Here is a 27,533-nt window from a genome sequence, read left to right on the forward strand (position 1 = left end):
CTTTGAAGTAATAGCATAGTGCACAGAGGAAATACAGAGCAAGAGGTACCTTCTTAAATGTGTAGCAAGTATAGTTTCCATACTTACTAAGTAGTCTCTTAAAGTTTGACTTTTGTTCTAGACATTTGTGACTAAGCAACTGTAAAACTAAAATGAAGTAACTTTTATGTAAAGTTTACTGATCTTAATCTCTTTGGCTTTCCTTGTTTTAGTTCAAGCTCAAATGCATTTAGTCTGATGATTGCGAACTCTGAACACAATCAGTCTAGCAGTGGATGCAGGTAAATGTACATATATTTTCAGTAATTTGCTTGTATGTAATAACAGATGCTAAAAATGTAAAAACAGATGCTATATGCTGGGTGGTTGTTGATGTTTTGTGAGTTGATGTTGCTTTGGCTAAAATTGGAGTGCACATGGGAGATGATGTCCTGTCTTTGATTCTCTTCCTTTCTGCAATCAGCAGCATGTCTTCCTAACCACTTGATCGAATCAGAGCTTTTTGTAGCCGTTTCACACAAGTTGTGTGATGACTTGTAAGGTTTCTTAGCCTTTTTTGACTTGGTAGCTTAGCCTCAGTTTTATTTTTGTGGTTCGCTTCAAGCATGGATTTTTTTATTTTATTTTATTTATTTATTTTTTTTTTGGAGACTTTTCTTGGATTTTTCTGCTCTTCAGATTTTAGTCTGAAGCCCTTGCCTGGAAACAACCTAGTAGCATTTTAAAATTGGAATTCACTCATTGAGTTGGATATGTTTTGGTGTCCAGCAGCCATATCGTCTGCCTCTCCGTGTTCCACTCACCAGGATTCAAGCCTTTAGTCTGTAAGGGCAGACCTGCTGCAGGAGTGCAGTATGAACTGATCTTGATAGACTTGAGAAACCTGGTGTCATCGAAGGCTCTAATTTGGACACTTCAGAGTGTCCTGCTCTTCTTGAGGTTTATTTTGTTTGTTTGTTTTTTAAGTCAGCCTCTGATTAGGAGACCAAGACATTAGGCTGACCAGCTAAAGCTGGACAGCTTTAGCATACTGATGTTAAGATCCCCATCTGTATATACCTACCTGAAAGTTTTCTGCCTGATACAGATCCTCAAGATGTGATAAATGAAAAATACTCCTTTGCACCACTTGGTGTGAGCTGAACATAATGCCTGCCTTGTGGACATAAGGAAATCTTCCATACTTTGTGTGGAAATTGTGTCTGGAGTTCACTTCTTGCTCATTATCAAGAACAGAGTGAACCAAAAACATTTCTTAATCTTTGTTTCCTGTTGACTCAATTTCCTTGTTCTTTAAACAAAAAAACAGCAATCTTCATTAATGACTCTTTGCTCAGAAATCCAGATGGTACAGTATTTCCCCCACTGCCAGTCACAGTTAATTCAGAGCACAATCTGATCATCTTCAGCCTTTCTGGAATGGGAGAGGGATGACCTCAGTTGACTGAGCACACCTGTAGATGGTCTTGAAAGAGATGTCTACAATAGGCTGATAAACTGTAGGTTTAGCTTTTGATTCAAAGACTTCTGGGCTTTGGATTCAATGTTTGTACCATGTAACTACCTTTTGGACTGCGCACATAAAGCAAAACAGAAAGCTCTTATTTTTGTAGAATTTGCTGATTCTGTATTCTGCAAGTCAAAGCTTCTCTGTGGCTGGCTACTGTGCCTGATGCTACAGATCTTCAGAAAAACATTTTTGAATTTCATAACTGATTTTCCAAGGAGGCAGCCTTCTGCATTTGTTACTGCTAGAGGCTAATTTGGAAAAGCTTTTCTGGCAGAAGTGTTCTTGACCACTTAAGAAGCAAGCCCAGAGGATACAAAAACAGCAGTATGCTCTGTTATTTCAGTCTTTCTTTTTCTCTTCCTCCTTGCTGTTAGCATAGATTGTTCTTCTTTGAAAAGGCCCTGTTAGATTGCATCAATCTAATACCATCAAGCCATACTGTAGATGTGATTTTAGTGTATGGGCGAATATTAAGTTTCCCAAGGGAGTATGACAGTATTCTCTTATCCCTTGCATTTATTTCTCAGTATAAAATAGCCAGTGAGTAACTGAATTATATGCTTATCATAGTGTTATGGTGCAAACAAGAACTATGACTGTATATTCCAGTACAAGCAGCCTTTTCACCTTCTAAGCATTTAGTGTGAAGTATACCCCAAACCTGTCAGATGAGTTCATCTACCTGAACAACTAAAATTTCTTGGGGGGGGGGAAAAAAAAAATCTGAAATCCTCCTGAAAGTTACCTGGAAGTTGAGGCTGCTTATTGAATGCTTCAGAAAGGGTAGTACAGTTGCCAAGAACTCTGTTTCTACAGTGGTCCTTAGGGCAACTCCACAGACAGTGCCAGCCATGGCAACTGTGTGGTAATAGAAGACCTTGCTTTCCGTGGGAATGAATTGAATTTTAGGGAGAGTTAAGAAAAGGTCTAAAATCCTCTAAATTGTTGTGACTGATTAACTTTTAAATTTCTTTCAATGACAAAGATGAGGTGATTTTTTTTTTTTTTTTTTAACTGCTTTCTTCCCACTTGTCACCCATCTTTGTCATCCTCTCCATCCCTTCTCTTCCCTCCTTTTCCTTTTTGATTTTATCATCATTCTTAAATAATAAGAGATACCAAGGATTTCAAAGGAAGGCAATTTTCTAGTGTTAGCACTGATTATTGCTGTAGCTTGACCTTCTGCATTGAGACAACACTTTTGAGCATGCACCTGAGAAATGTTAATAACATATCTGTCTCCAGCTGCCTCCTCTGATTCTTCACCCTTCATATTTACTCAGCCTTCCTTATGTTACTTAATGTATTGCCATGCTTAACTGGAATACATTGTTCCAAGCATTTCTCCATTTGTTTTGTTAACTTGATGCTCTCCCACTGCCATTCCCTTTTCAGGGACCTTTCCTATGAGAACCTGCTCGAACAGGAGGTGAAGACTTGAGTGGACCTCCTGCTTCTCTACTTTGAAGTCCATGAACATTTCTGAGAGTTTGAATTTTAAAGGAACTAAGGGATATATCACAAAAAAAAAGGGGAAGGGAGACTGGTGCAAAAAAAAAAAAAAAAAAAAAAAAAGTTCACTGGTGCTTGGGTGTATATGTGTGTATAAATGTACCATTTCACATACAGGCAGTATATGTGTTTTATGATAAGATTTCTGGTTGTGATAAATCTTCCATTTGAAGCGATTGTAGCTAATTTAAGAATTACTACAAGTTTTGAATGTTGATATTAGCTAATAGAGAAGTTTAATGTGGCTAGCTGCACATATGTAACTGTGTGACAATTGTCAGTGTATTTGAGTTTCTATGAGGATGATGTATTACTCCAAGCATCCAACTGACTTTTATTATTTGTCTTTATTCTTACAGCAGCGAGCAGTCTACTAAAGCCAAAACACAGAAGGAATTATTGAAGACATTACAAGAGCTGAAAGCTCACCTTCCTGCTGAAAAGAGAATTAAAGGCAAATCTAGTGTCCTAACGGCATTGAAGTATGCCCTTAAAAGCATTAAACAAGTTAAAGGTAAACAAGTATATGATACTGCTTAAATAAAACTGATCTGGGTAAAATTAAATATTTACTTGGGAGTTAAGGCAGTTTTGCCAAATGCTTGGTGTTTTACTGGTATTTGTTGTAAAATTGCTTGCGAAGTTGTTATTTATCTTCAAATTTTGAAACTGTCAAACAGGCAGAAATATAATACAATGTGTATGTAACTGTCTTAAGATGGACAAAAGTGCATGGGTTACTGATGAGGAAATTCCACTGTGGAGTAACTCATTTGGAATAGTACCGTAGACTTTCCAACTGCCCATTCTGTGCTTGTGCCAAAAAAAGTCAAATTTTTTTGGACTGTCTACATACCAATGTGATTTTCTACTTCTGAAGATAAATTGTTTAATGTTCTTATGTTCTTGATGTAGCCAATGAGGAATATTACCAGTTGCTGATGATTAATGAATCCCAGCCTTCTGGACTCAATGTGTCATCCTATACAGTGGAAGAAGTTGAGACTATAACCTCAGAATACATCATGAAAAATGCAGTGAGTATGCTGGCACAATTATACAGTGTGTGTGTAAAACGTTTTCTGGAATAGGAATTCTCAAGCATGCCTCCTTTTTACAAGGTAGAAGTTGATGACTAGGCCAATAATCTGAAGAAGATGGCTGTTGCCTTCCAGTGAATGTGAAGGAGAAATTTTGAGCACTTAATGTTGTTTGTTTTTTTTCTTCTGTCAGTTAGATGGATGGGAAATAAGTAGCTTAAACATTTGGTCATATGAATTGTATCTCTTGTTTAGGGACAATGGTGTGATATATCTGAATATCCATGTGATGTAATGCACTGTGAAAATGTGTAAATGATTAGTTTTCTTCTTAAGATGCTTAGGAGATGCACTTACAGCATATCTCATTACAAAGCTTAGTCTAGAGACATAATGAATCATTTGAGCTGTCAGTTGTGTAGGAGCTGTGTGATGCTTTAACTGTTATTTGTGCTTATGTGACTGGAAAGTGACCAAAGTGTTTGAATCCATGAGTTGCTGAGTCCTCTGTTGTGGTTTCTGTGGTCTTTGCAACTGGCACAAGCTTACTCTGTGAACCAGTGTTGCTGTCTCTTCTTTTAGATAAGAGCAGCTGTGGTGATCAATGTAGGTTTTCAGAAGTAGTCAGAATGATTATTTTCCCCATTTTCAGTGCTTTAGGATTATTATGGAAGTCAACAATAATTACATCTAAACTTAGAGTGCCTTCCGCTTTTTTTTTTTTCCTGAAGTCTCCCTCTGAATCTATGTAATTCCAAAATTAATAAAATAACAGGTAGGGGGAGGGTGTTTCCTAGTGTGAAGTCCTTTTTCTATTGAACCTATGACTAACAAAGTTGCCCAGAAGGTAAAACAAATAGAGTAGTCTAGAGTGTAACTTGAACAAAACATGAATTGATCCAAAGCACGAGTTTGTAAATGCAGTGTGACGACAATTCTTAGGCTTGTGTACAGTAACAGTAGGTAGGCACTAAAGTCTGTGACGCAGGAAACTCTTCTGTGTTGAGCAGAAAAGCAACAAGAAATAATACAAGTGAAGTCTGTATATGTTTGGGGTTTTTTTCCCACCTATGTGCTCGTCATTTTTACCAAATGGTTTAGAGCACTTTTTTTCATTATGTAGTGAATGAACAAACTAACATAAACAACTCTTCACAAAGCAGCTGAATCTCATCAATGTCAAATACGGCTGTAACACAAGTACTGTTGTGAAAGCAATTCGTGTAGTTTGAGTTGGAAGCTCCTTACACCTTTGTATGATGTTTAGGGCATGTAACCTGGGAAAATCAGAGTGTATTACTGCGTAGTTCAAAGTGTATGCAGTATGTATGTAATTCACAAGAGAAGTATTTTCTTGCTCCATAAATGGATGTGGTTTAACTGTCTTTATTCTATTTCCTTTTTATTTTGAACTTCATACTTTTATCTTGATGTCTTGCTTTCATCTTATTGTTTAAACAATAAATACATTGAAGAACGTTTTTTAAACTGCCTAATTTTGAGGTTTTTCTCCTTAGGATATGTTTGCTGTAGCCGTATCTTTGATTACTGGGAAAATTGTGTACATCTCTGATCAAGCTGCTTCGATTCTTCGCTGTAAGAGGGGTTATTTTAAAAATGCCAAATTTGTGGAGTTATTGGCACCTCAGGATGTCAGTGTTTTCTATACTTCTACTACCCCATACAGATTACCATCTTGGAATATTTGCAGCAGAGCTGGTGAGTGGTCCCAACAGCAGACATTTCTCTAATCTTCAGTCATGATAGTCTCTTTTAAACATCCTTTCATCCTTTCCTATTACTTAGTGAGGGTATAGCACACATGCATTTCTAGAACATCTCTGAACACACGGCACGTATAACATGCCTTTATATATCAGAAGAGCTTGTCTGTTGGCTAAAAGTCTTCTGATTGCTGTTATTCATTGGTTCCTGGGCTCCTCTCATCCAGCTGATGATTGAAATTAAAGTAGGTATTCATGCTGAAAGTGGATTTGTCTTCCACAGTTTTCTTGCAATCAAATGACCAGAATTCTTTTTTTAAAAGTCTTTAGATAAAAGAAAGATAATATTCTGCCTTCTTACTTCTATAATGGTTATGATTTGTATACTGGACACCTTGGTAATTGTATAGAAAGATGTACTACAGCTAATATCATTGAGCACTTATCAAATGTAATTTGTGTATCAATTCTTTTAGCCTTGGGAAAAGGATATCAGGTATGTTAATGCTGAAGGGGGTTATATCTCTTAAGTCACTTAGTATTTGTTTGTGAGAAGGTTGTTTTACTTGTGCACAGACAGCTGTTAGGAACGGAAAGATAGCTGCCAACTATTTTAAGCAAACACTTGTATTTCAAGTTCTGCTCTAAATGTTTGAAATTCCAATCCCTGTAGACTAAGTCTATGAAGTTAAGTCAGAATGTGAACCGTATTAACTTTGAGGAAACAATTAACAACAGAGTAGTTTGTGCACTAACTAGGTCAGAAAGGACCTTTTGAAGTCTCTGATCCAGCCTCTGGCTCAGAAGAGGTTCAGTTTTGACCATTTGATCCTGCTTGTTCAAGTGGCCTACGTAACTTTCTAATTTTTTTCTATAGTTTTTTTTTGCTTGCATATAGCTTCATATATCAGAAATGCAGTTTAAATAGAAGTATGTACCATATCTCATGTGCCAACATCCATATCCTATGTTATATCTAGAAGTATTGCACAGTGAGGTCTTTGAAAGACCAGAGTGTGCCTTGCAAGTCAGTCTGTGGCCACTTTTTCAAAGGGAGGGAAATAGACTTAAAAGGAGTTGGGAGGAAAGCTGTGAGAGTTGCCTGGGCTTTGCTGGACTGCTGGAGGTTTGCAAATGTATTTGATGCTCTGACTGTCCTTTCTAGGACATTTCTAGGAAAGAAGTCCAGCCTGGGGAGTTGTGGAAACTCACTTTTTTGGTCAGTGCTGTAAGTTAGTGGAAAAAAAGCAGATGGGTAAATAGTTCAGACCATAGAACTGTTCAGATGTGTTTTTGCCAAAAAACTTATTAAGCAAGCAGCTGTGATTCACATGCCAGTCTCAGAAAAGCATAACATCAAAGGCTTTCAGGAACCTAAAACTTTTGGAGGGATACAAGCTACATCTCTTTTATTGTTATTGGGGAAAAGTTACTGTATTAAACATCATAATATCATAGTAATTAGTAACTTTTCATAAAATGTTTAATAATTCTAGAGTCTTCCACCCAAGATTGCATGGAAGAGAAATCTTTTTTCTGTCGCATCAGGTAAGACAGTTATAACAGACTTGCTGTTATGAAACTATGCATTACAAAGTATTTGACCTTTATAAGAATCACAGTGTGCAAGTTTCTTATTATCCCATAATGTGAACGTAAGGCCAAGCACATGCTTGTCATCCTGCTGTTCCAGAAGCTATGCAGAGAACTGTTAAGTGGCTGCAGGAAGTTGCACCTTAGAAGTTAATCAGTCTGAATATTGACCTTTGCACCCTAAATAGAGCTGATACAGTATCTTTCACAGCTGTGGAGAAAGCCTTCATTGGGTGTTAGTTGAACTGTTGTGCTCAGCACCTGCTACTGATTCTTTCATTCCGTGAGAGTAATGGTGCATTAAATTTATCTCAAATGCCCAGTAAAGATAGATGAGGGTAACTTTGTCATCTTTGTCGTCTATAGGTGGTACAGTTCTTTTAGTTTTCTTTTTGCTATCTGTTGCCTCACAGGTCCCAGTTTGTCTTTCCAGAACTGCTATCAATTACTGAATTATTTTTTGGAGTAAATAAATACCTGATAATTAAGGTATTAGTATATTGTAAACAAACTCCAAGTAAAAGTACCGCTGGTATTTTTGTAGATGTATTTTCTTCTAAATAACATTGATCCAGAAGTTTTTACTCTGTAAATCCATAATGCAGTAATACCTATTGCTCATATATATATATATTTTAATCACTGGGTATTGTTTTCGTTCTTATTCCTTGGTCAGAGACTGTTACTATAGGTAAAACTTCTGAGACTTTGTTCTTTTTTAAATAAGCCCAAATACTGAGTAAAAGAAGGTATTTAATTATTAACTGAAGGGTTATAACAGGCTTCATAAAATAAAACTTTATCAATCTCTGTGAAGGTTAAAGTGATGATTAATATCAGATTAAGATTATTGGATCAATAAAACAATCTATCATAAGAGGTGGACTTTTCTTTTTCTGTGCAGTTTCCATTTAAAGCACCTGTGGGTCTTATTTGAAGCAGTAAAGATGACAATGAATGCGTTATTGCAGTCAGTGTGCAAAGGGTGCTGTCTGAATTAGGTTCTGTTCTACTGAAGATTCAGGAAGCAAAATTCTTGGGTGCTGTTTTAGGAGCTACTACACAGTCCTTTTGTAACTAAGGAAATTACAGTAGATAAAGCTTTGTTCAGTGTGAGATGAATCTGTGCAAATAATAGTCTCTGTTTAATTATTAGTGCAGGGAAGGAGCGTGAAAATGAGATTTGCTATCACCCTTTTCGGATGACTCCTTACCTTATCAAAGTACAAGATCCAGAAGTAGCAGAGGACCAACTTTGCTGTGTGCTGCTTGCAGAAAAAGTGCATTCTGGTTATGAAGGTAATAATTTCAACGGACAAATAGTTATTTTGTTTTATGAAATCTACAACTGTTTAGTATTTTGCTGCAGGAACTTCTGTGCAGTTTGGCACAACTGAATTTCAGCCTAAGAAAATTAGTGTATTGGAGTACCTATCATTGATTTCATTGATGTACATGATAATTGGTTCTGTTCTCTGCCCTTGCTGAGAGGCTGTGAGATAACAACATGCTTTTCTATATGCTCTTAGGCAGACTTCTAGGTTTTACTCAGCATTTAATTAAAACATACAGTTTAGGTAATATATGCATGCACAATAAACTTGTCAACCTCTTATTTTTCTCTCAGCACCCAGAATTCCTCCAGACAAAAGAATTTTTACAACAACACACACACCAACCTGTTTGTTCCAGGATGTAGATGAAAGGTAAGTTACTTAAGTAAATAAATAAAGCATGAAAGCACTTCCACTGTGGTCTTGAAGTGGAAATCTGTGTTTGCCTGCTAACAACTTGTTCTTCTATTTTTCCATCTTGGGCAAATCCAGAAAATAAATTCAAAGAATGGAATCCACAGACAGGAAAATGTCCTGTTTCAGCAAGCACTATCTGAATGAAGCTACTATTTATTTTTTTTATGTCTATAGAATGTAACATTACATCAATTTAAACAAAAAACAACAAAGAAAATCATCAAACATTGTATTCTATGTTTACCGTTAAACTACTCAGGTTCTACTGGCTGAAGCTTTTGTGTTGCACTGATGGTCTTGGAAACTGATGAGAGTTCAGTATAGCCAGATACAATAGATGTGAATTTAAGTCATTCACAGAGGCTCTGGAGCTAAGATGCAAAGCAAACTTTCCTTTAGTTTTCTGGACTGCTTTTGTCCGGTACCTTTTGGAAGGTGTGGGTGACAGAAATTGGAAGTCTATGAGGAATGGAAGATAGTACTTTGAAAAACAGAGTTGAAGGCATAGGGGGCTGAGGTGTCGTCAATATTCTAAAGCTTTGAAGGATGTGCTTTGAAATATCATAATATTTTATAAGAACATGAGAGCAAGTTTGCTTGTGTGAGTTGAAAACACAGGCTTTCTTTTTCCTTCCTTTTGCTTTCTCTTTCCTTTGTTTCACATGGGACTTTCTTTGTGACAGTGTAGGGTTTTATTCTATTTTCTTTTCTTACTGAAAACAGAGTTGGCTACCATAAAAGCATCTCAATGCTGGGATTTATCCCTCATTCCTGAAAGCTCAATAAATTCCATAAGTGATTTCATCTCATCATTAGAAGTTACTTCTAATGCAAGGAATGCAAGAACATTACTTTCAGTTATTTATTCTAATTAATAAGCTTGTTTCCTTGCAGAGTTAAACTCATAACCTGCCTGTGAAGAAGTTTTCTTGTACCCTAGTCAACTGCCCTGCTTGATTCAGCTGCAGTAATCCCGTGTGCTCCTTAGCCTTGGCATGCAGCCCATAGATTGGGGGTACTATTTACTTTCATGAGAGTTTTATGAGATTAAATTTTATTAATGCTCTTTTAAAATTAGGGTAAGTACTCAGCATGTAGATCTAGGCAGCATAGAAAAGACAGGAGAACGGCTGTAGCAGATTCCTTTACTTTGGTCTGAGCGCTGTTTTGTAATGTTAGAAACAAATAAAAACAAACAAACAAAAACCCCCAAAACAGCCCTGTTCAAAGAGTGTTACTACTAAGCTGGCACTGCTTTTCCCAAAATTTGAACTTAAAATTAGAGGAAAAAGAGTAAATGAAACTTAAATGGAAACATTTTAAAGATTCAGCAAACATTTATTTCACTTGATTTATATAAATAAGTTTTTTTTTTTCCTTTGTTTTTCTTTCTCTAGAGCTGTACCTCTGTTGGGATACCTACCTCAGGACTTAATAGGAACACCAGTTTTGGTGCATCTTCACCCAAATGACAGACCCTTAATGCTAGCAATTCACAAAAAAAGTATGTAATCTCTTTGCTGTGGAAGAAATATCTTTTTTTTTTTTTTTTTTTCACCTGAAGGTTAAAAGTGACATCTGAAAAGGACTAAGCGAAAAAGGAAAATACACTTTTACCTTCAAGTAATTAGATGTTGAAGTATTCCTTTACAACTTGACTCTTTATGCAAATTGATGAAATTCAGTATTTCCTCACTTTCGCTTTTGAGGTGAAGCATATCTGCTGTAAGCGAATTTGTATGTGAATTTTTCATACATAAAGAAAATTGTCCTGAGTGTGCATGATAGAAGTTGTCATACCTTAAAGTGTAGCCTTCCTCATTTCATAAGCAGTCCATGAAGATAAAGTGAGCCATTCTTGCAATGTTTATTTGTTAAATTATGAAAATATAAAGCTGTCTCTTCAGTCATATTAACTCTGAATCATTAATTAGAGCTGCAAATGTTAAACTGACTTTTTTTTGGATCATTCTTAACAGTACTTCAATATGGAGGACAGCCTTTTGACTATTCGCCAATCAGGTTTTGCACTAGAAATGGAGATTATATAACCATGGACACTAGCTGGTCAAGTTTCATCAATCCTTGGAGTCGAAAGGTTTCATTTATCATTGGAAGACACAAAGTTAGGACGTAAGTCAATAGCCACAATATTTTTTTTTCCCTCCAGCCTACTTAGTGATACTTCAAAAAGCCTTAACGGTTTTAGAGAGGGGAAAAATTCCCCCTCCACATAAATTGTTTCCTTCTTATGTTTGGGTTAATAATGTAGTAGCTGCTTTACATAAAGGAAATTTGAACTGTTTTGTATTGTGTCAATACTGTCAAGAGTTGCTTTAGGAGAAAAGCTATACTCAAAGTGAGTAAGGATGCGCATCTTGTCAAATTCAGTGGCCTCAGATGCAATAGAATAATGGTCAGATCCTGTTTGCTATATATAGATGGCAAATTGAGGACGTAGTCTCTGCAGTTCAAGCACTTGCAGTTGTAATGGAATGGGATCTGTTTGGTTTATGCAGGGGTCCCTTAAATGAGGATGTTTTTGCTGCTCCCAACTACACAGAGGACAGAATCCTTCACCCCAGCGTTCAGGAGATCACGGAGCAAATATATCGGCTATTACTACAGGTACAGCATGTGCTTTCGTATCACTACTTTAAATTCCCACTGAAGAAAGGGTGTTTATCTTCATGTGATGTTTTGTTTAACTATCTTCCACTGTTCCACTGCTTTGGGATTTCTGGCTATAGTCCTGGAAACTATTTGCATTTGATTGCCAAGCATGACTCACTTAAGTGTGTTAAAGCTCCAGTTGGTATTTAAGGATTTAATGCAGCTATGGCATCTTCATACAAACAATTAAAAAAAAATAAACAAACACAAAACTGTGCAAAAAAACTTAAAATCCCTTTCACCTCACATGGAACTATTAATAACAATTTCATTTTTGTTGAAAGCTGGTGCAGAGGCTGTATATTCTCTTGTTTTTAACAGCCTGTACACAACAGTGGATCCAGTGGCTATGGAAGTCTAGGTAGCAATGGCTCACATGAACACTTAATGAGTGTGGCATCCTCCAGTGACAGCACAGGAAATAATAATGATGACACACAAAAGGATAAAACAGTAAGTTTTCTATTTTCGTAAATTCAAGTATGGGATACAAAACAGAGCGGTTTTCAACTTTTAGTGCAAGTCTTTTTGATTTGGGATGGGAAGAAGTATAAGGAAAGTGTTGTCATTTGTTTAATATGGAAAAAAGCTTTCTGTCAGGAGGAATAAATATTTGCGCTGCAGATGAAGTCTCAGGGTACTGAAGCACAATTATAAGTTTGAAAGTGGACGCTGTTAGCACATTGTGATGGCCATTATATGCTTGCTTCTAGGCAAAAAAAAAAAAATATTTGAAAGCAGTTTCTTCTGAGGGGAAAGTTTATATCTCTTATTTTCGATTAGAAAATGCATATGATAAGTGCATACAAAAATGATAGCCTGTGACCTTTTTATGCTGCAGAAAATGCACTGTATAATATGGAGTGGAAGTTTTTTGCTTAAAATTTAACTTTGCAGGACATTGTTGTATCCAACTGATACTGAGAATTTTTGTTCAAACTAATGACATTAAAAACCAAAAAAAAAAAAAAAAGAACCAAAACCAGCAGAGTTAAATTTGTGCTTCTGCTTATCAGAACTGTGCCACAGAGAGTGGCAGTGGCAGTGAATTGGGCAGCAGTGTATTGAATAGTGGTTGCAATCAAAGGAACTGTACCATTTTCTAAGATGTGAAATCTTTTTGCCATTCCCATTAAGCCCTGCTGAACTGCAGTTGATTTCTGAAAGTTCAATTTTTCCTTAGTTACATCACTCAGGCTGAACCTTCTGAACTCAATTGATGCTTTTGTGATCAGGCATTGCAGACTGCTGTGCTTGCCAACGTGGTCACTTGCTGCCTTTCAGTCGTCACACATTAGCGTCTTAAGCAAATTAAGCTTCTGGAACTTTTGTTTCACAGATAAATTACTTTCAAGCTATGTAGAAAATTAGGAAGCACTATTCACAATGTCTTGTGTGAGAATTTCATATGAGCGTTTTTAATGGCCTCCTTCCAGATAAGTCAAGATGCCCGTAAGGTCAAAACTAAAGGACAGCATATTTTCAGTGAGAATAAAGGAAAACTAGAACATAAGAGAGAACCTTCTGCAGGTAAGGTATTACTAGTAAGTTAATTAAGTGCTAGTTTATTGCAGTGGTGCATGATGTGACATGAGTAGGCAGCTTTCCAGTTTCATTCTAATCAATTTCAATAAATAAACGCTGTTGTTCTTTATATTGTCCTTAATCTCTCCTCTGTGTTCAGGAAAACATGTGACCTAGCTGTTGGTAATGATGTAACATGCAGTGAAGATGTCCTAGAGCTGTTGCTTTTAAGTTCCTTAATTGTAGCTCATAAGTCAAATACCTTTTTTCCTGTTAGATGAAGGATGTTGTTATTCCCATTTTCACAAAATTTCAGGAACTTTTAAGTCAATAAATGAAAATCTTCCTAATGCAGTTTAAATTTTGTAGACATGAGTAACAGCTTATTTTACAACTTTTGTACACTACCCTTGTTCTCATTGTGAGTGGGTTTCAGCTCTAATTATATCTTTTCTTTTGTATCCATTATATCTGTCCCCTTTGGCTCCATCAGCTTAACTGAATCTTATTCCTCAAGAATTCCTAAGAACAGGGGGGCTATTTACACAATGTTCATATATTAGGACACAAATTTCTTAGTTGCTCTACACTGTTAAGAAACTTCTGCTCTGTTAAGAAATATGCATAAAAGAAAACTTCTGCTGTTTTACTGAAACTTTTAGGGGCAATTCAAAGAATTAATGCTGTGATTGTATAATAACAATCTCTTAACAGAAAAACAAAATGGTCCTGGTGGTCAGGCGAAAGAAGTGATAGGAAAGGATACCACAGCTACAGCCACTCCTAAAAATGTGGCTACTGAGGAGTTGGCATGGAAAGAACAACCTGTATATTCTTACCAACAGATTAGCTGCTTGGATAGCGTCATCAGGTAAGCAACCGGAGTGTAAATTACCATTGAGCTCTAGACTTCAGGTTTACATATCTAATATTGTTAAATTCTTTTATTTTAGATACTTGGAGAGTTGTAATGTGCCTGGTACAGCAAAAAGAAAATGTGAACCTTCATCAAGTGTGAATTCTGGTGTTCATGAGCAAAAAGCATCTGTTAATGCTATACAACCCTTAGGAGGTATTTCTATATTAGTTTCTCTATTTATTTGCTGTTTCTTCTTGTCAGAATAATGACGTGTAGCTTAGGCACACAGCTTCTGCTGTCATCTGTAGTCTCTGGCGGTTCTAGTTGATAGGCAAGGATGGGGATTTGCTAGCTTCTTGTTGCACAGGTAACTGTGAATGACCAGGTAAACAGCATATACTAGTCAGGAGAAGGCTAACTTCTAGTCTTGCACTGAGAGTTTTGCTGAGTGTTTATACTGGAGAAAGAATGTTTTGAGAATGCTTCACGAGGCATTGATGTGACCTCTGCTGGAGCATTGTGTACAGCTTTCAAGTGAAAGAACTTAAATAGGCAGATGCTTAGAGCAAAACTTAACATCTGACAGCTAATAACCAGCTATGTGAGAGACTAACATAAAGCAAGATGGGAACTGGAGGGACTTCATCTTAGGCTGGTGAAGGCTAGAAGCTTCCAAAGTCAAACCATCAAAGAAGAGTAATGCCTAGGAAAGATCAAGAGGTCCTTCACTGGAAAGACTTGGCTTAACTGTATCTGAGAGTAGAGGATTAGATTTATTTGCTCAGAAGTTATTCTATTCCTCAAACGTTCTTGGTAAAACATGTGAGATCAATTGAAATACTCACTTTTTATCTTGCTAAGCACAAGTAAGCCTTTGCTGTTCTGCAACCTTAGCAACATATTGCTTATTTACATATGTAATTTCCTTTGTTTTTCTATTTTTTTTAATAGACTCTACAGTGTTGAAGGCGTCTGGTAAAGCAAGTGGTCCCCCAGTAGTTGGTGCTCACTTAACTTCTTTGGCCTTACCTGGCAAACCTGAAAGTGTTGTATCGCTCACAAGTCAGTGCAGCTACAGTAGCACCATTGTTCATGTTGGAGACAAAAAACCACAACCTGAATTAGGTATGATTTCTGCTAGTATGTCATTGCCAAAATACTGATTTCCAGCAAGTATAACCTCAGAAATGAGAACACCTGGTACCTATTTGTTAACTTGCATTATTTATAGCTAAGGTGTTCTCATGGAAATTGAATAAATAGAGGCAGAACTTATTATATTAAACTTTCAAAGAGAAGTTACTGCAGTTTGTAGTAGCTTAAATTGCATATGCAATTCTCTTGATCACGATTTTTATTCCTTCCGTTTTTGTAGAGATGATAGAAGATGGTCCAAGTGGAGCAGAACTCTTAGATGGCCAACTTCCAGCCCCTCCATCGAGCTCTACGCACGTAAATCAGGAAAAGGAGTCATTTAAAAAACTGGGACTTACGAAGGAAGTCCTTGCTGTGCATACACAAAAAGAAGAGCAAAGCTTTTTGAATAAGTTCAAAGAAATCAAGAGATTCAATATTTTCCAGTCCCACTGCAATTACTACTTACAAGATAAACCTAAAGGAAGGCCTGGTGAACGTGGTATGGCAATAGTTTGGTTTTGTTTTGTTTTTTTTGTCTTTGTGTATGAAGTGAATCCTGTTGAGAGGATATTTGCATTTTTAAGTGTTAGGGAGCCACTGTGACCAGTGGCAGTCACATGCTATGTTTAAGTCTATAGAAAAATTCTGGTGACGGCCTTGCCTTGAAGATTGGGTGGAATATAGCTTTAAATATAATAGTTAATGTTTCAATAGCTACTAATGTCCTAGCTATCAGTTCATAATATTATTATTGTTATGCATCTACTTTCAAGAGACAAATGCAACTTCAGAATGTTTTCTCTCCTGTCTGTGCTTGTATTCTCTTGCTTTTCTGGTCCTTCTGCCTTTCCATCTTTCAGTGCTTTTTTCCAGCTGCTTTCATTTACAGCCAGTTAGTCCCATTTCACTATTGTGTCATTGGTGGAACAATCTAACTGTATGGTTGCCATTAAGTTAATGTCAGTGGGGGGTGGAAGTGGAACAGGCTGTGTAACAGTGAGTTTTTTGTTCTGTTCCATTAGGGCTAGGAACTCAAAATGACATTTCAAGAGTGCTTGGTACTGACCTGACTATGTTTCCATTTTGGTTCTGTTTGGAAGAGAAGTCAGATACTGAGAAGCATTTTCTTGCCAATTCTTGTATCTTTCATTTTTGATATGTATAGAGATATGCGGGTCCTTGATTTAGGAAGCATGTTCTGGAACACCGAAGTGCTCTGTGTTCTCTATCCTTGATAAACTTTCGGACTGAATAAGCCTTACGCAAACTAAAAGTTGGAACAGCTTTTAAATATTTAAGTACTTAAACATAAAAGATGACTGATGGATTTATTCATGTCTGTAGAGATGAACTGATAGCCTTCACCTAAGAAAGAGCTGCTTGGTGCTGACTTCTGAAATAAGATTCTGTACTTTTCTTGCAGAATTTATGAAGCTTCAATGCTCTTTCGGCTCACAAAAGAAAATTCTTTTGTGTACTTTCTCTTTGCTGCTTTTAGTTCTTCACCTTTTCAGTTACAGACCTGTACAACTCTAACTCTCCAGAAGCGCTTTCATTTGTGTCCTCTACTGCTTTCATTGTAATTGCTGTATTGATTCAAGCAGCTCCTCTGGGAGCCACTGTTTTGCACTGTTGTACTGATTGGGTGGCACATCTGAGCCTTAGCTGATCCACTTCTATTCTTTTCTTATTGTTTATTTTCTTTCCCCTAAGTCATGTCATCACGGTTTATCTTGCCTGGTTTGCTCAGCTCTTTTGCTAGAGGTGAAAGTGAATCTGATCTCTTCCCCCATCCTTCCATTTGAGTGGACAGACTTAAAATCCAGAACTACAGTTTTGAGCAACTTCTAGGGATGCCAGAGTGTAGGGGATCCATCACATTGCCAGTAGGCTCCTTCCTGATGCATGTTTTCTTTGTTGTTCTTGGTTTTTGTTGGGGGTTTTTTGGTCATTGTTTTTGTTTTTGCAGGTGGCCGTGGACAACGAAATGGAACTTCTGGAATGGATCAGCCTTGGAAGAAAAGTGGGAAAAATAGGAAATCAAAACGCATTAAACCACAGGAGTCTTCAGACAGTACAACTTCTGGAACTAAATTCCCCCATCGCTTTCCTCTTCAGGGTTTAAATACTACTGCTTGGTCACCATCGGACACTTCACAAGCAAGCTATTCAGCGATGTCTTTTCCAACTGTTATGCCTGCATATCCACTTCCTGTTTTTCCAGCAGCAGCAGGGACTGTGCCACCAGCTCCTGAGACTTCAGTCTCTGGTTTTAATCAGCTGCCAGACTCGGGAAATACTTGCCCTATGCAACCGTCCCAGTTTTCTGCCCCCCTTATGACACCTGTTGTAGCTCTTGTGCTCCCCAACTACGTCTACCCAGAAATGAACAATAGCTTACCTCAAACGCTTTACCACAGCCAAGCCAATTTTCCTACCCATCCTGCTTTCTCATCTCAGACAGTATTTCCAGCGCAGCCTCCATTCACTACCCCTACCCCTTTCCCACAACAGGCATTTTTTCCAACGCAACCATTCCATTATAATCCACCAGCAGAAATTGAAAAGGTTCCTGTCGCAGAGACACGAAACGAGCCATCCCGTTCCTGCACTCCACAGTCAGTGGGTCCTCAAGACCAGGCTTCACCGCCTTTGTTCCAATCAAGGTGTAGCTCTCCTCTGAATCTTCTACAGTTAGAAGAAAACACAAAAACTGTGGAAAGCGGAGCTCCTGCGGGTTTGCATGGAGCTCTAAATGAGGAAGGAGCCATAGGCAAAATCATGACAACTGATGATGGTAGTGGAAAGGGATCCCTACCAGTAAGTATGTTGATGTTCTTTTTTGCGTTTTCCTTTTAAAATCTTGGCACTCTAAGAATATTTAAGGTTGTTAAAATGTAGAGATACCCACAGTGGATCTTCTTCCCTCTTCTGTTTTCTTCTCTCTGCTTTATTGTTTTCAAAACTCACTTGTGGACCTTACATCCTAATAAGTGGTCTGTAGTCTCTAGAGATGGAGTCACTATTGCAATTAGTGAACTCAGATTTTGGTAGACTGAATAAATGTGAAATCCAGTTGTTTGAATAATGTTAACTTCTAAAGCTTAAGACAGTCATCTTGTTCTCCTGAAGTTACCCCAGGAAACTTGAATATGAATCCAAAATCAGTTTTGCTCTGCTTCTTCTAATGCGAGTGCTAATGCATTCGTTGAGAAGCACTAAAATAGATTTCAAATTATTGGTTCACTTTTTTTTTTAATGTTTAGCAAAAAGTTTTTGGGTAGTGCATTTCTGAGAAGAGAGTGAGGGAGAAGCAATCTATAACTGAGATCTTGAAAGAAGCTGATATAAAGAAAATCATCTTTGTTTACAATCAAGTAGTCAAAATAAACTATGAGATATTGCTTGCAGACATTAACTATTTTGTTTTCTTAGTGCACTGTCCCCTAAAGCTGTTTGATAACTTCAGCTTCTTTTCCTGGCTCGTTTAAATTTGATGGATCAATTAATCTAATAATCTGACAAACCTTGGATGGAGTGCTGTGTCTGTAAAGATTTCTATGATGATGATATAGACTAATATATTAATGTTGTCTACAGATTCTGCATAGTATCTTTCTGAATGCTATGTCACTGATGGGATGCAACCTAAGCCTTCTAGAATGTCTTCCTGCCTCTGCCTTTTCTTCTAATGAGGGTTGTAACTGTTCACTGCATCTGACAGTGCATACAGAGTACAATTTGAGTTCAGTGCTGTGTAAAGGAAAGCAGGCGTTGGAAGGTGTGGCTCTTACTGGCATGCCTGAGATCTGACCTGCTCCAAGTAATCAGTCATAGAGCATAATTAATGCTGATGCTAACAGCTGGTTAGATGACTGCTGTATAGTTTGTCATAAGTATGTACCAACGTTGGAAATTGTGGAGGAGGAAGGACAAACGTACAAACTCTGAGGAACTTAGTTTCTAGATGATTAATTTGACCTACCTAATAGTCTTGATACTGATTCTTAATGAGGATTAACAGAGGGGGAACAGAAAGGAATATGCTTATATCTGCTTTTCTTGTGAAACTTCCAAACTTTATTGACATCATGCAAAAACTTTCTGTGTTCTGTTATTGCGTGCTTGCTGCCTCATGATCTTGAGAACAAGTGTGTGCGTGTGTGTGTGTGTAAAATACATAATGTGACATACATAAAACACTTTGGATTTGTGCAGTGGTAAAGAAGTGCATCTGTGACAGCCTGAAACTAACTGCATGCTCTGAGATGTCGCTACTGGATTAAAATAATCTTGATAACAAAAATTAATACTGACAATTTGGATGGGAAATCCTTTTGAATTCCCTCAAAAGGCTATTTCCCATTGTTCAGAAACGTGCAAAATATTACTTTCTGTAACTTCATCATCATTATTTGAACATGAAGGCAAAGCAGGCATTAGTTCAGGAAAGCACTGAGGATATATCTGAAGCTAGTTCTTGTATTACAAAGTATTCTATTAAGTTCTTCATCAACGTTAATTTCTGAAGTTCTTCAAGCCAACTTTTAATGAGGGTTAGCAGTGCTGTAACTGTTTACACTGACAAGCAAAAAGCAGTGTGAGCTTAGCAGAATACCGAGTGAGGTGGATTAATACTAAATGTGAGGAACTGGAGATGAAATGACCGTAATTTTCTGTTGTTGTTATTTCCCTCCTCTCCTGTCTCCAGGCTGAGTCTCCAATGGATGCTCAAAATAGCGATGCGCTCTCCATGTCCAGTGTCCTGCTTGACATTTTACTTCAAGAAGATGCATGCTCAGGCACTGGCTCAGCTTCATCAGGGAGCGGAGTGTCTGCAGCTGCTGAATCTCTCGGGTCCGGATCTAATGGCTGTGACATGTCAGGGAGCAGAACAGGTAACACAGGCAGTGAATACTCCTAGCATGTTAGGAGCATTGCAGTATGATGTACTACAGACATCAGGTGAACGCTGAGTGCTTCATGGAAAAATCACTCCTGTATTTAATCTTCATTCTTTTTTTTTTCATTGCATCACATGACAGTCCTCTCTACCGTGATTTACAGTATAGAACTTCTGATTTTTTTTGTGTGCACATAGTCTGTAAAACATTTCATAGGCATGATGGAGTAATGAGGAGGGAGTACCATAATCCTTGGTGTTTCAAATTTATTTTTCTTTAGTTGATTATTCTATTGCAACTTCATAGAGGTTGAGCTTTAATGATTGGGTTTTAAAAAATGTTGAAAATATTACCTAAGTGGGAAGAGGAGTACCTTTTTGTTTAAAAATGAAATACAATGGTGGTGGTGTTTTATGCTTTCAATTCTTTTTAACCGTTTCTAGCTTCAAAAATACTGAACTGATCCATGCGTTTGACAATTGCTAATGAATCTTTAATTTCTGTTTTAAAGGGAGTAGTGAAACCAGTCATACCAGCAAATACTTTGGGAGTATCGATTCTTCAGAAAACCATCATAAAACAAAAATGAAGGCAGAAATAGAAGAAAGTGAGCACTTCATTAAGTATGTTCTTCAGGATCCAATATGGCTTTTGATGGCAAACACAGATGACACCGTTATGATGACTTACCAGATACCCTCTAGGTAATTCCAGTACCTCAGTACTTCATAAACTGCGGGGGAGCGGGGGGAGCTGAATCACTGTCTCAATAGAAGACAACCTGTTTAAATGTTTAAGTCAGTGTCAAGAATCGTTGCTTCCTTTCTATCTCTTGCATACTACCTGAGAAGTTCTGGAAAAGAATAACTGTGTATATTTTTTGGAAGCTAATGCATATCTCATATGTGCATCTAGTGTCTGATTCAGGTTGTCCTGCTGAAGGAGAACTCAGAATCGCTGCAGCAGCTGCAGAGGGGCACTGAACTTCTTTGTTTCACTGGAAGTACTGCCTTAATAGCTCTAAGCAAGCCATTCTCAGTGGGATTTGGAAGGACAACAAGCCAGCAGAGATGCGTCGAAGTTTAGTTTTCTGCAAATGTAGAATGATGATGAAATCACTCTTTATTTTTTTCTAATGTCAGATTTGTAAGCTTAACAATTCAGAACAAAAATAGTTTTTTAAAAAAATGCTTGTATTTGATTGTGTAACTTATGTAGGTGTCAAGTCCTAAAATAATTGGAGCTCAATTTCTGAATGCGTTTCATTTTAGAGATTTGGAAACAGTTTTAAAAGAAGACAAGCTGAAATTAAAGCAAATGCAGAAACTACAACCAAAATTTACTGAAGACCAAAAAAGAGAGCTTATTGAAGTTCATCCATGGATCCAGCAAGGTGGACTGCCAAAGACTGTTGCTAATTCTGTAAGTTTAGATTAGTTTGTTATTTTTGCACGTATAACAATGCTTGTTATTAGCTGCCTGTGTTAGTTTTCCATTCCTGTTTGGAAAGTTTGGCCAGTTATACTGAGGAAAAGTTAAAATTGAACTTGCTTGCAGTGGTTTCTGGCTTTATTTAACTTACCAGAAATCTTCCCAGTAGAAAAGTCAATGTAGTAGTGAATTTGGTATAAGAAATGTCCTTGCTATTTCTAGTTTTGTTGCATCTCTTAGAAATTATGTATCAATGCAGCCAGCAATTTCATTGCTTAAAGCTTTCATATGACATGAAAAACACGTTTGTTTTGTGCATAGAAACCTACACCTATTTCTTCCTTGAAAGTGAGCAATGAATGGGAATACAGCTTTCCTTCTCTGTACTGAATTTTTTTCTACAGGATCATCTCTTGTTTAGATTGTAGATTAATAGCTCAGGAAACAAATTGGGAGAAAAGAAAAGAATCTTTGCAGTTTTATTGGTTATATGTGAATTTTACTTACAAGTAACTGATTGCATTCCATTTCCCTAAGCTCTCCATCATTTGCAGGTTTTTTTCAGATAAACTATCAAATGCAGAGGCTCTCTTTATTCATGAATGTTTCAAAAGTGAACGCAATAGAATTTAAGTAGATCCTTCTCCTGTTATTAATGTTACAGCAGCATTAATGTGAGAGCATCTGACAGGTGTGAAACTACAGTTGTTTCAGTCTCTTAAGTAGTGCAGCTGACGTGAGCGTGTAAACATATAAGTGTTAGCAATCAAATGTAGGAAAAAATTTATAATGCTTGTAAGATGTCAGAATTGTAAACATTCTGTGATGTAACTGTTCATAGTAGAGTTTTGGGTACCTTGTGTTGATTTACTACGTGTTATAAATTGTGTGGGAGCAGTTGGGGAATGGAATACACCTGAGTGTAGCACAGATGTACAGGTTCCTTTGGAATCAGGGATCACATGCAAATGGACTGATGTTTAGAAAATGCTCTTTTTTTCTTTGACTTAATGTTTTTTGTGTTTTGTTTTAGGAATGTATTTTTTGTGAGGACAATATACAGAGCAATTTTTATACGTCGTATGATGAAGAAATCCATGAAATGGACCTTAATGAAATGATTGAAGACAGTGGGGAGAACAATCTGGTTTCCCTGAGTCAAGCCAGTGAAGAACAAACATAGCCTTTGAGCCTGTTGCTTTTAAAGCTGCTTCAAAATTACAGTGATGATCCGTTAAGGTTTTAATCTTGTTTGCAGCAAGATGAATCCAGTTCATAAAACAATGTTTTTCTTGCTCTAAAAGAGTCATTTGTGAAAGAATCTCTTTTTAAATGGTGGCAATCTCTTCCCAGTAAGGACATTGTTGAAGATGGTATATCTTTTATTTAATGAAAAAGACTCATATTTTGCACTTATGCCTCAAGTTTTTCTTTGTAAACTATAAAAGCTTTCATTGATGCCTACTGAGTGGGTCAATGAGTACTGTGAGTACTGAAAATCCCCTTGTAAACATATAGTTCTTCAAATCTTTGAGTAATGGTTCAGCGTTATGAATTGTTCTAGGAATCTTGCTTAGAAGCTCTTTAGCATTGCTCTTAATGTTTGAAGTGGTCCAGCATAGTAGAAGAAATAACCTTCAAGAAAATCAGTTCAAACTTGCCCTTTTCATACCAGTTGACCCATCCTCTTTGTTTCCTATAGTTTTACTATGGGAACTTTTTGCCTAAGAGAAACGTTAAGCTAATTTTCTAAGATGACCTTGGGTTAAAATACTTACATGGATACTTAAGAAAGCGTAGGTGAGTGCTGACAACTCTGTAGCCTTTTGTTTCAATGGACACTGCAATTCTATGAACTGCTTGTTATCTTGAAGCATGATTTCTGAGAATTTATACACAGAAAATCTGTGCTAAAAAATTTAAAAACACACAGGATGACCATGTATGATCCAGTGACTGAGACGAAACGTGGTGTGACCTTAACCTTTATTTTTGGTCTGTTCTGTTAGGGTGTTGGCCGTCCGTTTTTCTGTTTGGCTAAACAAACATCAAACTTGCATGTGGCAAGAGAGGGTTAGACATTTCTCATAACTGGAAGGTTTTTCTTACAAAGAGATGTTGAGAATACCATTGACTTTCACAGATTACATAATCTAGCACTTGGTGTGGCTGGAGTCCTTTCTTGTCGAGGATTAAATTTTAATGCCTCAGCGATTGTATCAACTTGAATAATGTGTACTTTGTCCTTGTGTTGTTTGTACGTGTTGGATGTGGGAAGAGAACAAAAGAGAGTAACTATCAGTATTGATTAGTTAGAAGAAATCTAGTTGCAGCATTGCTAGATGTCAGCTTGTAGGTCTTGGGGGTTAAAAACGTGGAGAAACTCAATTAACTTTGCTATGTTTGTCTTAAAATATTTTTCATGAAAGTTTTTTTTTTTTTTTAAATATTAAGATAACATTTCTATTCACTGAAATTTAAAGTTATTTTCATTATATAGAAACGTTTCTCTTTGCATACAAAGAGGACGTGAAGGTAGATCTGGCACCATAAAAACATGCTGAAGCGACTGGTATTTGCTTAGTGGAAGAAATGTGTGAATTAATTATTAATTGGACAGTGTCATAAGGAAACTTGCAATGGAGACAGGTTCTTCAGTTAGAATGTGTGCAGTTACAAAACAAGTAGAATCACCACTTCAAAAGCGAGTATCTTAAACACAGTATGAGACACTCATCAGTATGATCTGGTTCCTGTCTTTAACAGTTCTGCAAGATCAAACTTCAGTAGATGTATATAAACTGAATGAGAAACATTAAAATGTTGGTGTTCAAGTCCAATATATTAAATGTTTCAATCATAAATGGAACAGTGCAGCTATACCAGCATATTACATATTCCTTTTTTGTGTTTTATTACATGTAAACACAAGTAGTTTCAATTGGACCAGGGTTTGGGAAAAAATCAAAGCTTTATATATAAAGGAGTGCATCATTATTAAACATTATTTTCAGGGACTTCTCAACCACTTTGTGAACTTCTTTGCTTTAGCATGCTTTTTTTTCTGTTGTCTTTTTCTTTTTGTTCTCATTTCTTTTTTTTCAATGACCATCTTGTAAGCATAACTTAGTGAAAGGAAGAGAAAAGTATATTTAGAGCATTTTGTGGATGTGCTTAATTACGGTCTTATTCTTGCATCCTTAAAGTGTTTGCATTTACAGGGTGGTATTAAATATTTTCCTGTAACTTTAAATCTACATGCCTCCATTTATAGATAAGATTCTGAAGCTGTAATTTTTCCAAGCTGTTGTAAGATGATTTATTTGTGATGACACTTTGTCAACATGTCAACAATGTTTTCTGTACACTGTGCAATATATTTTGGTTTTGCCACTTGTGACTAATTTTTATGACTTTGCTTTTTAGAAAACTGGTAAATAAAACAGATTTATTTTTAGTTGTCTTTCTGTTTCTTGAGCTTTCTACTCCATGTAAGAAGCAAAAAATACACATATTGCAGCTCGGTTCTGAGCTGGTACCCCAAGAACTTGCAAGCTGTGTTAGTTGCCACAAGTTAGTTGTGGCTTATTATGCTGAATTGCTGGCAGTTTGACTTGAAAGCTTAGTGATGAAATGTAAGGCAGAATCTCTAGACTGACCAGCTGTTCTGAAAATGTGTGCAAACTAATACCTAGAAGAGGGTATGTGGCTGAGTTCTGTGTGGTGTCTGAAAGCAGCAGCTGCAGGTGTGCTGTCCTTTTCACTTTGTTTAATGTCATCTTTAAATACTACTGTTGTCTGTAGCTTTATACCAATAGCTTATGGATAGAGAGTTTTGGTTAAGCCCCATGAATGTGAATTGTATGGTGATTAGTCATTGCTGAAATCTTCATGCTGAAGTTCTTGTTCTGCACTCTGATGGCTGGAGGAAGTGGGGAATCCGAATATTTCTATTTTCTCAGTGTTGCTGTGAAACAAAGTGAGAGTCAGATACTGCTTCAGCTCACCCCGCTCCTCCCTTCTAGATTAGGAAATACACAGGTTTTCAGAGCTGAATTAGGTGTACTTTTTTTCCCTGACTGTTTTATGATACTTTACTTTTTACCAGAAAAGCTGGTGTTGCTCATAGTGTGATCATGAGGGAGCCAGGAACTTGCAAGCTATGAAATCGTGGTGTTCCTGCACAAAAAAAACCCAAAACAACAAAACCCAGTGCACCACACAGGTGAGTTGCCTTCACTCCAAAGGTAAAACTTGTGCTGTGTAAGGTGTTACCTGGATTTACTACATCTTAAGGTACACTTGGATGATGTATTCATCAAGTTCCACTGAAGTCTTCTGAATTGACCCTAAATACACAAGTGGCTCTATGTAGTGAGGTCTGAAAACACTTCTGTCACGGTAGCACCTTGGATCCTTGCTTAACAAAACGTGCAGAACGTGTGTATTGGTAAAGCAGTTCACAGAACTTCAAGTCTGAGTCGTGCCCTTATGCAGGGTACCTGCAGCTCAGGTGAGGAGGTGTTATGTGAGTGTTTGGGTGTAAGTATTGATAACTGATATATTACAGTGTGAGAACCAAAGTGCTGCTGATAAATTACTAGGTATGTTGCAAGTATTGCTGCTTTTGGTGATTTTTTTTACATTTTTTTTCCTCCAGTTGTGAATGTAAAAAGATTACAAGCCAAATGTGACTTCAGGCATTTGCCACCTTGGCAATGTGCACTCAGATAACTGCTCTCTTAGCACTGCAGAGCTGCTGCGAGCAGGCTTTGTCTGACAGCTTCTCCCACCTCTGTAGCCCCTAGGCGTCACTGGTGTCCTGTGACCAAGTCTGGCACTTCTGCTGCCCCTGCTCTTTCTCTGTTCAGCTTCCTGTCTCCTGAGCTATTGAGTTGATTACATTCTTTGATGTAAAAGGGAAGATTTGTAACTTTAATTTCAGATAAAATGCCGGAAAGATTCCTAATGAAGTGCTGTTGGCCCAATGATAGTGATTGTGAATATAAAATATCTTATGAAAGAGAAATGAGGTACTGAAAAGCATCCTGTTGCAGTCCACTGTCATGAATTTGGAGAACATTTGTTCTCCTTGTTGAGTAACAATATCCTTGATTATTGTTTTCTTTTCTTCCTAGAGAACATGGAAAGAAACTGGTGTATTGATAAGCCGCTGACTCAAAGAACTTGGTGCTTCTGGCAAAGTGACAAACTGGCAAGCTAGGAGGAAAGTAACTTTTGTAAGTGTAGATTCCAGATATTCCAGTATTTCCTAACCCCTTATGAGCAAGTAGCTTGAAAAGGTTTGATCTGGTGAACAAGATGGTGGACAGCTCACCAGCTCCTTTTTCTTAGTGATAATGAAAGGAGGACAGTGTTTTCAGGGGTGGTATGGAAGGTTTCTAACAGTCTTGTCAGTTTGCTGTACTGGTATGACTTAAGAAAAAGGCTTATGCCCTGATCTTGAAGGATTCCCTCATGACATCAAGAATGAGGGAATTTTTCTACCCTTGTCTTTAGTTGTGCATAAATGAGAAGATGATTACCAAACTGCTTTGAATGGAAGTTCTTAAAGCTTTGGGTGTAGACAGGCCACATATTAAAACTGCTGGAATCACCTGGTCAGCAGTGAAATTAACTGAAATCAGTACAGAGACCTGATTATGAAAATGCTTGTGCACAACTTTGAGTCCTAGCGCTCCACTTAGGGTCTTTTCCCTGATGTAAGTACTTTGCTGTTGGGAGATGGTGCCTAAATCTTACATTTTAAAGAATGGAATTTCCAGGAATTTGTGGCTTAGGTTTTCAGGGAAAATCTGTTAGAGTGTAAAGGAAGCTGTTTGACGATTTCTTGGTTAACAGAATAACAAAATGG

General features: G+C 37.2%; 1 protein-coding gene across 13 annotated transcripts in view; it reads left to right on the forward strand.

Moving 5' to 3' along the window:
- PER2 (period circadian regulator 2) overlaps positions 1-24,524 on the forward strand; it is a 42,095-nt gene extending 17,571 nt beyond the window's left edge. For 9 of the 13 annotated variants that reach the window (XM_042878223.1, XM_042878221.1, XM_042878229.1 and 6 more), the window contains 21 exons: positions 213-281; positions 3,382-3,536; positions 3,938-4,059; positions 5,580-5,781; positions 7,283-7,334; positions 8,536-8,678; positions 9,007-9,085; positions 10,528-10,634; positions 11,110-11,263; positions 11,650-11,758; positions 12,125-12,256; positions 13,240-13,333; positions 14,042-14,198; positions 14,281-14,399; positions 15,138-15,311; positions 15,562-15,822; positions 17,293-18,143; positions 20,035-20,221; positions 20,739-20,931; positions 21,499-21,649; positions 22,692-24,524. In XM_042878223.1, the coding sequence (XP_042734157.1) occupies positions 213-281; positions 3,382-3,536; positions 3,938-4,059; positions 5,580-5,781; positions 7,283-7,334; positions 8,536-8,678; positions 9,007-9,085; positions 10,528-10,634; positions 11,110-11,263; positions 11,650-11,758; positions 12,125-12,256; positions 13,240-13,333; positions 14,042-14,198; positions 14,281-14,399; positions 15,138-15,311; positions 15,562-15,822; positions 17,293-18,143; positions 20,035-20,221; positions 20,739-20,931; positions 21,499-21,649; positions 22,692-22,841 (3,661 nt within the window). In that variant the 3' untranslated portion in view covers positions 22,842-24,524. Of the gene's footprint in view, positions 1-212; positions 282-2,905; positions 2,940-3,381; positions 3,537-3,937; positions 4,060-5,579; positions 5,782-7,282; positions 7,335-8,535; positions 8,679-9,006; positions 9,086-10,527; positions 10,635-11,109; positions 11,264-11,649; positions 11,759-12,124; positions 12,257-13,239; positions 13,334-14,041; positions 14,199-14,280; positions 14,400-15,137; positions 15,312-15,561; positions 15,823-17,292; positions 18,144-20,034; positions 20,222-20,738; positions 20,932-21,498; positions 21,650-22,691 lie in introns of those variants that run through there. The other 4 variants (XM_042878231.1, XM_042878232.1, XM_042878234.1 and 1 more) reach the window with 2 other exon arrangements.
- Positions 24,525-27,533: the final 3,009 nt, after the last annotated feature.

The sequence above is a fragment of the Lagopus leucura genome, unplaced genomic scaffold (assembly GCF_019238085.1).
Source record: "Lagopus leucura isolate 7727_CA_CO unplaced genomic scaffold, USGS_WTPT01 Super-Scaffold_100021, whole genome shotgun sequence".
NCBI classification, from domain to species: domain Eukaryota; kingdom Metazoa; phylum Chordata; class Aves; order Galliformes; family Phasianidae; genus Lagopus; species Lagopus leucura.